Source organism: Ictidomys tridecemlineatus, chromosome 1 (assembly GCF_052094955.1).
Source record: "Ictidomys tridecemlineatus isolate mIctTri1 chromosome 1, mIctTri1.hap1, whole genome shotgun sequence".
NCBI lineage: Eukaryota > Metazoa > Chordata > Mammalia > Rodentia > Sciuridae > Ictidomys > Ictidomys tridecemlineatus.
The window spans coordinates 147127329-147139251 of record NC_135477.1 but is presented as its reverse complement, the minus strand read 5'-3'; the positions used below and the strand labels follow the sequence as shown (position 1 = coordinate 147139251).

Here is an 11923-nt window from a genome sequence, read left to right as displayed (position 1 = left end):
TCCTAAGAATATCCCACTGGATATTAAATATTGCTCAAATATATGGTTCCATAGTCAATTCTGTTGGAAAACATTGACTTAAACAGATTTTTAAAAATTATATGACTTCTCAGAACCTTTACTCTATGAAATATCCAGAAGAGACTACAGCTGGGCACAGTAGTGCATGCCTGTAATCCTAAGGTAGGAAGATTGCAAGTTTGAGACCAGTCTGGGCAATTTAGTGAGACCCTATCTCTAGAAGTAAGGGATAGGGATGTTGTAGCTCAGTGCCACAGCACCTATTGGTTTAATCCCTAGCATTAGAGGAAAACCAGTATATTCTATTTTCTACACAGTCAAAGGACCTATGTTCACTGAGCATTTAGGTTTCTGTACAAAGCCCTGCAAGATGCTGCTTTCAGGAAGAGTGGGTGATGACTCCCCACTGTCTACAGTTGCTTCCCAGGAGTTCCAGAGTAGCCATCCCTGGTGAGACATGACCTTGAGGTGGGCTTGGTCTAAGTGCCACAAGGATGTACAGGGGTGTTTTTACCTGTTGGCCCGCTTTAAGTCATTAACAAACTCTGCTGACTGCTGATGTCGAATTTCGCTGCTCTTTGTGAGTCTTTCCAAGGCACTCACCAGCTCTTGAACTCTGGCCTTCAACTTCTTTTCTCTGTATCCAGGAGAGAGAGAGCACATACCATGAATAGCTTGAGATGACAGTGGAGGTGCTGCTCCCTCCGAGGTGTGATGGGAAAGGCAGAGACATGTTGCTTGCCAAGTCACAAGGCCAGGGCATGGAGAGTGAAGAGGGCTCAGCAGAGCCAGCATGAATGCCTCATCACTGCATTTTCAAAGGGAGTTAGAGCCTGTTTAGTAGGTGCCCATAGAGATCTTAAGTATGTTTCAAAGGAACGAGACAGGAATTTCTACTACTGGCATATCAGGTTCTTGGCCATGAGTGCAGTTTGACCACAAATCCATCTTGATCTCCACACCCATTTTTTCCAACTGTTCTAAGTAGCTGCAGAACCACTCGGGGATTCAAGACAGAAACCTCTCTCACCTGGACTGCCTACCTTAGACAATCTCCCTACTCAAACCAACACATCCTACCTACCTCAAAACCAAAAAAACAAAACAAATGGCACTAGTGGAAAAGGAATAGAAATTATACTGTTCTCATTTTAAAGATGCCTTTATTTTCCATTAACTGAAGTTCTACTGGACTTCATTTGACTCCCTCGTTTCTATGCTGAAGTGGCTTAAAAGTTCCATGGGTTCTGCACTACTGTAGTAAACCATGCTAGAGGAGTCAGTGAAAGATAGTTTTTAGAGTCCAGTTAGTTTACTGCCTTCCTCTAATTCCCACCAGTGAACAAGACCCAGGCAGGAAAACAATTACCACCTTCCCTGACATTGAGTGCATAGGGCTGCTCTGGGTCATAACAAAACTCACCACAATCTACTAGGTTCGCTTCGGCACCGAGCACCATGCCTCCACGGCAGCTTCTAGTGATGGTCCAGACTGATTCAGAACTCATAAAATTATTTGGGAAGCCAGGATTTAGGGAAGGAATTCCTCTAAAAAGCACCATTTTGTGAGGTGCTTTTCATTCAGCTTTGTTCATTTGTATGCCAATTTGGTAGTCCCTAGCAAACACGTCCTTGACTAAGCAATGTGATTTCTATGATTATCTCACAGAGTAAATATGATTGTAGGCACATAAATTAAAGCTAGATTCACTTAAGCTTTGGTTACAATAATTAACAAAGTGAAACACTTAAGGGATTAGTTAAGTTAATCAAGGTACATATATGCTACTAAAATGGGCTGCTTTAAAAAAAATATATGTTAACTGAGTGTGGTGGTGCATGCCTGTAAATCCCAGCATCTTGGGAGGCTGAGGCAGGAGGATCACGAGTTCAAAGCCAGCCTCAGCAAAAAAACATGGCACTAAGCAACTCAGTAAGACCCTGTCTAAATAAAATACAAAATAGGGCTGGGGATATGGCTCAGTGATTGAGTGTTCCCAAGTTCAATCCCTGATACTTTAAAATGGAGATTGACTATATTAAGTGAAAAGAATAAATTCTATAGAATATTTTGTAAAAACAATTAGAAATCTGAATAAATATTTGCTACATTGTAACAAACTATATTGTATGGAACTTAATAATGGTTAACTCACAAGAATGAAATGCAGAAGGCTTTCATTTATACTTACTTTTGCACTGCAGTGCTTGAAATTTGTATGCTTTCCCTACAGTATGTGAGTTAATCACAGCTGTGCTTCTTGTAGGAGTGGGATGGGGAGACAACTGCACAATGAAAGACTCTGAGGTGCCCAGATAGTCTAGACCCTGCTTCTCCCTGGTTTCTCCAGTGTATATAATCTTTCAACATTTCTGGAGCTACTATAAGGGGAAAATCCTCAAACAGATGAGTGAAGGAGAGAAGTGCAACACAGATACCCAGGCCTGCTTTTGTGAGAGGTAGGAGGGGGTTGAGATCTGTAAAGGAAGCTTGGTAGCCAGTCCACAGTGCATGGCTTATTCTTCAATGAGTCCTGTCACCTTCCTTAGCTATTCGGGAAGGCCTAAGGGCTGGCAGGAGCCTTGCTGCTCTGCAGCTGTCCTCTTGAGGAATGTTTTTTTTTTTTTTTTCCTGGGCCCCAGCAGCCACCAGATCGCCAAATCTGGTTGCATTTCCCACTGGAATCAGAGGGTGGCAGCATTTCCTACCAGAGTGAGAAAGTACTGCCAGGAGGTTCCCTTTCTCCTTCCCTCCCCAAGGTTTCCTCATAGCTTTCCAAGCAGTCCACCAGCTAAGGCAAGGATAGAGAGTGCCAGGCCCCCACCCTACCCCTGTCCTTCCTCTGACTAAAAAAGATAGGGTAGAGTTATTCTATATTTTGTCTCTGTTCTGATTCCTTTATCTTCCATTCTAAAGTTGATTAACTGTACAAAGGAAAAAATCAAATTATGAAGAGAACTAAAAAAATGTGACCATGAATTCAAATTGAGAACAACAAAATTTTACCCAGAGAAAGCCCATCCTCTACCCTTCCCATTTCTTCCAATGCCCCTGAAGACTTAAGGGCATGCAAATTCTAGCCCTACCACAAACAAACGACTTTTTTCACCCCAGCATTCAGGTCCACCATGGACTGGAACACAAGGAACTTTCCAGACCTAGAAAGCTCTAAAAGCTAACAGAATCCCAGAAAGGCAGGAGAGGCTCTCTGATCCTGCCCAACCCCAGCTGTGCTCAGAACAGGATGGCAGAGGGGAGTACAAACCCCAGCAAGAATTATGTCACTGTTTTAAAGATGCAAAAAAACTAGGCCAAATCCCAAACCTACGATCAGGGTTGCTTTACCTGTTTTCATTCATTTGGCTGAAGTAGACCCTGCAGTAATAAGAGGCATGACTTCATCACTCACCTAGATCTAAACTGTGAAGTAGCAACTTCCTAGATTTGCAGATCTAACAGTATGCAATAATACAGCCTCTAGACTCAAGTGGCTTTCTGAGACCTGATTAGGGGGATGGGGGTTGAACTGAATAAATATATGCCGAAAGTGTAAAATGCACACTGGAATTTGAAGCCTCAATGAAATTCCTCACTAATACTTTTTAAAATATTGGTTACATATTGAAATTTTTTTTTATGATACTGGGGATTGTTCCAAGGGCAAGCATTCTACCACTAAGCCTATGACCCCAGCCTGAGATATTTTATATATTGGGCTCAATATGCTATTAAATTACAATCAGGAACTTTTCTTCTTTTTAAGGGGGGAGTGCTGGGTCTTGAGCCCAGGGCCTCACACATGCTAGGCAAGCACTACATCATAGCCCTATTGTTATTATTACTTTGTATTTTGTGGAATCTAAACAATGTAAAATCATCCTGAGTGTCAAATGGAAGTCATACATATATCAGAGGATAGCACTGCTCTAAAGCATTTGTTTAAAGGGATAGCATCATTTCCCTAGGTTCTGTTTCATTAGGTTTGGGTGAGACAGGAATTGCAGTTCATGAGGTGCTCCAGGTGATCCATGATTAGGCAACTTTGGGAAATTAATATGGTAGAAAGGGGTTCTTTACCTTGATCTGAAGACAAACTCCGTGTGCTCCTGAGACTCCCTGATTTTCATGATACATGCAAAACCGTAGTATGGGCATTCCTTAGTCCTTGAGTAGACAGCTTTCCTCATTCTCAAGTGATATCTTGGGAAATGCTAAAAACCACAACTGGCCAATTCAAGTCACTTTGAAACCTCAACCATTCATGTCCTCTTTTGGTTTCTAATTTAATTTACCTGGCCTTCAGTTAAGAATTTATGTGGTTTGTATACATACGATAGTAAGGTTGCCAGGACTGGTAGCAGCAGCAGGATGACACTCAGCCTCCAGGGTCTGCTGGTGGCAGTGGCCTCCGGAGGTACAGTAGCTGGTGGACAGTGGAGTTGGGGATTGAATGTAGCACTTTGAACATGGTGAGTGAGTGCTCTGAAGCCAAGATAAGCCCCTATGCTGGGGCACGTATAAAGAGAAAGTAGCTCACTAACAAACCTGTTGTAACTGTTTCAGTAGGTGCTAGAGATACCTGTCCCAATAAAAGAACAACTTTCAACATAGAAATGCAGATGACAAGGCCATAAGATGCCTCTATAAAAGTTCACATCTTCCCAACAAATAAACCCAAAGACACTGAAGTGGAGGAAATGCTAGGTAAAGAATTTAAAAATTGTTTGTTAAAATAATCAACAAATTAAAAGACCTAAAGAAGAAAATGCAGGATATGAAAGAGCATTTCAATAGTGAGACAGAGAAATCTTGGAGCCTGTAACCCCAGCAGCTTGGGAGGCTGAGGCCAGAGGACTGAGTTGAAAGCCAGCCTTAACAACTTAGTAAGGCCCTAAGCAACTTAGCAAGACCCTGTCTCTAATTAAAATTAAAATATAAAAAAGTCTGGGGGTGTGGCTCAGTGGTTAAGTACAAAAAAAAATAATCTTGGAAATGCAAAACCCAGTTAGCCAAATAAAAAACTTACTGGGTATCTCTCAGAAGAATGTCAAGGCTGGAAGATAAAGTGCAGGAAGTAGAATACTTAGTAATAAAGGTGGGGTGGGGAGATAAAGAAGAGACTATAAACAGAAAGTACAACATTAAAAAGTTGTGTAACTTGTAGTTATACTGCTAACAAAGCAGTACAACATTAAAAAGCAAAACTTAAGAATCAAGCCTTGAAGAAGAAGGGGAAATACAAACTAATGGCAATATTTTACATATTCAATAAAGTAATGGCAGAAATTTTTCTTATCTTAGAAAGGAGATGGACATACAGGTACTGGAAACATTTAGAACTCCAACTAGGACCAGAAAAGAACTCCATGATATATTACAGTTGAAATGCCAAAAATTCAGAACGAATTTTAAAAACTGCAGGAAAAAAGTACCAAATCACTTATAGAGAAAAACATCTGAACAACAGATTTATTAGTAGAAACTCTAAAGGCTAGGACAGCATAAAATAATGTTATTTCAAGCTGGGCTGGGGGGTGGCACTGCCAACCTAGATTACTACAACCAGCAAAGCCTTCTTTTAGAATTAAAAACAAATAAAAATCTTCCAAAATGCATAAACTAAAGGAATTCATGACCACTAAAACCAGCATTGCAGGAGATATTCAAAGGAACCCTACACACAAAAGAGGAAGATAAAAATAACCAAGAAAGCATAGGAAAGAATAAGCCACAGTAGAAAAATAAGCAAATGAGAAAAGGAAATCAAACATAAGAATTAAAACAAAATGACAGAAAGTAACACATACCTCTCTACAATAACACTGAATAGAAATGATCTTAATTCTCTAATTAAAAGATATAGATTGGAAATTTGGATTAAAAAACAGTATCCAATATTATGTTGCCTCCAAGAAACACACCTTACAAAAGGCATTCACAGATTCAAAGGATGGATAGTGATATTCTTTGTGAATGGAATCCAAAAGCAAGCAGAAGTGGACACTTTTCTATACACCAATAATAAATCTGTTAAAAATGAAATTTTCCATTCATTTCAAGCAAAGCAACTTAAAGCCAAAATTAAGAGAGACAAAGAATGTCATTACTTATTGGTAATGGCCCAATGAGAAGATATAACAACTGTACTTATGCTCTGAAACCTGGGGACACCCAATTTCATGAAACAAACATTGCTAGATATAAAGGGACTAATAGACTCCCCATTATAGTAATAGTGGGGATTTTAATAGCTAGGTCATCCAGACAGAATCAACCAAGAAAATCAGATTTAGACCTTTCTGTGGATTAACGGGATTTAACAGAAGTCTATAGAATATTTTATCCAACTCTAAATGCACTTTCAGTCACTCATGAAACTTCTTCCAAAACAGATCATACATTAGTCCATAAAGCAAGTCTTAGAAAAGAAAGAAAAAGAATCTTTTGCATTTTTCAGCTCATAGTGGAATGAAATCATAAATCGATAGCAAGAAAAACTACAGAAACTACACAGATACATGGAGACTAAACAAGATACTTTTGAATGATGAGTGGTTCGTTGAAGAAATTAAAGGTGAAGTTTTAAAAAAATATCTAGAATGAAAACAAAAGGTTGAAATACAACGTACCAAAATCTCTAGGATGTAGCACATGCAGTGGTAGGAGGGAAGTTTGTAAGTATCTAAAATAAATAAATGCAGATCTCAAACAATACATCATAAGGTCTTAGGAAAACAAAAACAAACCAATCCTAAAACCAGTAGAAGGAAGAAATAATAGAAATTGAAATTAATGAAATAGAAACAAAAAGAACAATACAAAGGAGTAATAAAACAGTTGGTTCTTTAAAGAAGTAAACTGATTGATAAACTACTAGCCAAACTAAGGAAAATACCTAAATTTATAATCAGATGCAAAAATGGGGACATTACTAAAAACATAACTGAAATCCTGAGGATCATTAGGGAATATCTTGAAAACTTATGTTCCAATAAATTGTATACGCTATAAAAGGAATGGGCAAATTTCTAGACATGCAACCTACCAAAATTGAGAAAGTCAAACAGACCAATGGCAAGCACTGAGATTGAAGCAGTAATAAAAAGCCTCCCAACAAAGAAAAGGCCACAACCTAACAGACTGACAGCTGGATTTTACCAGATCTTTAATGAATAACTAATGTCAGTACTCCTCAAATTACTCCTTGAAACTGGAAGAAGTAAAAGCTTCCAAACTCACTCTATGAAGCCTGTATCCCTCTGTTACCAACATTACTTTTAGGAAAGAAAACTATAGACACGAAAACCTTCAATAAAATATTAGTAAATCAAATTAAACCACACATTAAAAAGATTATATACCATGATCCAGTAGGCTTTACCCCCAGGAATACAAAGAAGGTTCAACATACACCAATCAATAAACATAACACTCCACATAAATAGATCCAAGGACAAAAAGTCACATGATCACTTCAGTGGCTAAAGAAAAACTTCTGACAGAATCCAACACTCTGCATGAGAAAAACCCTGAAGAAACTAGGAATTTACTTTAACATCATAAAGACCATATATGACAAACTGAAAGCCAATGACATACTGAGTAGGGAAAATCTGAAAGTATTTCCATTAGTATCTGTAACAAGACAAGGATGTCCACTCATCACTTCTGTTCAATATAGTAGTTGAAATTTTAGCCAGCACTATTAGGCAAGAGGAAGAAAGATAATAAATAAGAAAGGAAGAAATTAAACCATTTCTATTTGCATGTGATATGATCTTATTCTTAGAAGACCTTAAAAGTTTGAATAGAAGACATTTAGAGATGATAAATTCAACAAAATGGCAGGGTAAAAAAAATTACTTTTCTATACACCAATAATAAATCTGTTGAGAAAGAAATCAGATAAACAGTCTCATTCACAAGAACTTCCAAATCAATCAATAAATACATAGGAATAAACTTAACCAAAGATGTAAAAGACCTCTATGATGAAAATTATAGAACTCTAAAGAAAGAAAATGAACACTAGGGGCTGGGGATGTGGCTCAAGCGGTAGCGCGCTCGCCTGGCATGCGTGCGGCCCACGTTCAATAAAGATGTTATGTCCGCAGAAAACTAAAAAATAAATAATAAAAAATTCTCTCTCTCTCTCTTTAAAAAAAAAAGAAAATGAACACTAGAAAAATGGAAAAAACATGTTCATAAAAAGGAAGAATTAATAGTTAAGATGTCCAATTACCAGAAGCAATCTAGAGTTCAATGAAATTCCTGTCAAAATACCCATGATGTTCTTCATAAAACTAGGAAAAAAAAAAAATCCTGAATTCATACGGAGGAACAAAAGACCCAGAATAGTCAAGTTATGGAATTGGCCTAGCTGTTCCTCAATACGGTTGGATAGAATCTAAACACACACACACACACACACCCGTATATATTTTATATATATGCATATATAATAATATGTATATAATGGGGTTTTAGTCAGCCATAAAGAAGAATGAAATTGTGTCATTTGCAGGAAAATGGATGGAACTGGAGACTATAATTATGAGCAAAAAAGTCAGAAGAAAAGTATGTTTTTTCTCATATGGGAAGCTAGAAGGAAAAAAAAACAAAAAAAAGGGACTCCACGAAATCTGAAGGAAGACCAATTGGGTTGAGGAAGGGGATTAGGGGAAAGGACACTGTATAGGGGAGGCACTGGGGAGTGAAATTGGATCAAATTATGTTTTTGCTTTTTTTTAATTAAAACGGTTTTAAGCAGTGGAATGTTAGAATGTTCACATTCACGGAGGCTGTGAGTGGCAGCCTCGTGGTAGGAGTTACCAAGAAAACCAAACCCAAGTGGTCTGCCATTCTGCTGTGTGGGAAATGGCTAAGCACTGCCTGCTTATCAGACCAGAAGGAGGGCTTTGTGGGCAAGCAGTCAGGAGGTTGGATCCTCCCTAAAATGAAAAGGCCAGCACCAGCATTTTATGATTAGAGAAAGTCACCAGAGCTAGTCAGTGCCCAGTCCTGATGAGGTGCTGAGTGGCTGTGCAGCAGGCCAGGAAACCTTTTAGAAGAGCTGTAATCAGACCAAACCGCAGGGAGTCACAGCCACAGCGCCACACAGCCTGGAATTTCTTAGCAATTGCTAATTATATGAGAGAATTGTCTGAAAATGTGGTTCCTTTCTCCCTCACCTTCCATTTACTCCTTAGCCCCAAATGGGGTTCTGTTCCACTCAAAGGGCTCACTAAGGTCACCAGTGATCTTTGGGTTGCCACCTCCAGCAGTCGCTCTGTCATTTTCTTAACCTGTAAGGGCATCTGCATGGCTGACCACTCCCTCTTCCTTGACCATCCTTTACTGGTAATCAGTGTGAGGCCCCAGTACCTGGATTTCATCTTACTTCACTGTCTATTCCTTCAGTTGTCCCCTTCTTCGATGACTCCTTTATATTGTATCTCTAAATCCTGGGAGTTATTTAGGACTTAGGCTTGTACCAGATTTTATATCTTACCCTTTCTTTAATTCTGTCCATTTCCATTTATTTTCCTGAAACTATATGCTAGAAACCTCCACATCTTTATCTCCAGCCTTCTCTCAGATCTCTATGAGAGTCCATTTGATACCTCCAGTTAGCAGGCATCTTCCATTTAACATGTCCACAACACAACTTTTGAAATTACACCCTAATCCACCCTTCTATGTCAGCAAATGGCAACCCCACTCACCCGGTTATTTACATTGTCTCGAAGTCACCTCTTAAGCCCTCTCTTCCTCTCATCCCCCTTCATCCCTTCAATATACATCCTGCCTACAAAATCTTGTCTTCAGGCCCTTTCTGGCCCAACCACATGTCTGTGCTGCCAAACACTTGGATAACCAACACAGCCAGCTGACTGGTTTCTCTGTTTGCATCCCTCGGATCTGGTTTTCACACAGCAGACAGGCTATTTTTTAATGTGATAAACCAAATGATAATAATGTCATTCTACTTGCACAGAGAATAGCATCTGAGGTCTCACCTCCATCTAGAAGGTTCTGATTGACCTAACTCCTGCTTACCTGGGATGGCCTTCTACCCCTCTGCTCCTTCTCTTTTTCCTGTCAGTTTAAACAGTACTTCTCAGAGACGCTAACCTGACCGTTGCTGAGACAAATGCCCCAGAGTTAGAACATTACCGTGCCTTGTCATTTCCTTTATATTATTCATTGCAAATGATGTTTCCGTTATTGAAAAAAAAAAAAAAAACAACCCAGAGTGACTGTATCCCTTCACCATCTTTATTTCCATTATGGTAATCAGCACAATCTATAACCGTTTATTTTGTAGACTAGCCATGTAGAAAGTTGCAGACAACTTTCTCAAATCCTTTACAAGGATGAAGTCATTCAGTCCTCACAACAGTCTTTAAGGTCAGGACTACTATTATGCTAGTTTTCTAGTTGAGGAACCTGAGCCACAGTTAATAGTCTTATCCACCAGGAACTGTAGAATTGGAGTCCACACCCACGGGTCTGTCTGCAGAGCTTAGACACTTAAGCATCTCACTGAAGTATCTTGTGACTCGTAAAGGGAACAGAGCATTAGATAAACAAGATCTCTGGTTAAGAGCACAGGCCTGTGGAACTAGGATTAAGTGTCCCCAGATAATGATGCTCTGCAGCTATTATGTTTAAGCATGACTGCACTTTGCCAGGAGTAGCAGCAAGAGGATGATAGCAGCAAACGTTTTTACCCAGACATTCCTAGGAACATGTTTTATGTCCAGGAAATGCACCTGGAGCTCTCACAGGTCCACCACCACCTTTTCCCAGGGCTGCTGTGTGTTCTGGTGCTCCCAACCACTCTGCCTTTATGAGGGTCCCAGATGAGGCCTCCTTCTCAGCTTTTGGGGCACTGGGGACAATGACAAAGTAAAAGAAATCTCAATCCCTCAAGCAACACCCACCTCAACCCTTTGAGTGATCCTCAGTGTTTACCTGTGCCCTTCTAAGCACCCCGGTTTGGGGGCTCAATAATTTATTTCTGAGATAATGAACCCCCGGGGCGCACTTTGTACCCCATCAACATCTTACAGACCCATGTGCGTTTGTGGAACTCTAGGCACAACTTCCTATGCTTGCTTGCTATTTTAAATCATCCAGATATGAAGAATCAGCAAGTACAAGTTTAATAAATCAGCACCTTTAAAAATAATGGTCCTCCTAATAAAATGGCAAAACTTCTGCTACTTGTTTGTGCAGGGGGACTCCCTTTGTAGGAGCACCCCATCTGTTCCTTTTTCATGTGGCCCCATCCCACTGTATGACTGAAAACATTATTCATGCATAGCTGCTGACATAGGTTGACATCTTTTTTTCTCCCTTATGGCCAAATGTTGGTTCCTAAAAGCCCTCTGGAAGTCTCTTTGAGCTGGGCAGATGATTTTGCAACTCAGACATGGGATTTTAACTCTGAGGAGTCTTCCTGGAATGTTTAAAGTCACCAATAGGACTAGAAGTCAAGCTCTTTTACTCAGACTTTCCTAGGAACAGGTCTTGTGTCCAGAAAATGCACCGGAAGCTCTCACAGGCCCACCACCGCCTTTTCTCAAGATTGCTCTTGTGCTCTGATGCTCCCAACCATTCTGCCTTTATGGTCCCAGGAGAGCCGCCTTCTCTCTGAGCCTGCAGCCAAATACTCTGCAGGCAACTAATAGGTAGTCAGTTCCACTGTGGATTCAGAGGAAAACAGGAAAATACACAATAGAGGTGACCAATGGAAACTGGAGGAAAGTGAGGACTCTAATTAAAAGGTGAGGAGAGGTCCATAAGTGACAGGGAGAGAGAGAAAGTGAGGGCTTGCTCTTGGGAAGATGAATTGTTTGGAGTAGCTGGTTACAAACTGCACATAGGGGAATCATT

At 39.8% G+C, this 11923-nt stretch overlaps 1 protein-coding gene across 4 annotated transcripts in view; it reads right to left on the bottom strand.

The window, feature by feature from the left end:
- The window catches only part of Mcc (MCC regulator of Wnt signaling pathway), a 450812-nt gene that overhangs the window by 6166 nt on the left and 432723 nt on the right, over positions 1 to 11923 (bottom strand). For all 4 annotated transcript variants that reach the window (XM_040272372.2, XM_005333213.5, XM_078048875.1 and 1 more), the window contains one exon: positions 536 to 658. In XM_040272372.2, coding sequence (XP_040128306.1) covers positions 536 to 658 — 123 coding nt within the window. The remainder of the gene's footprint in view (positions 1 to 535; positions 659 to 11923) is intronic.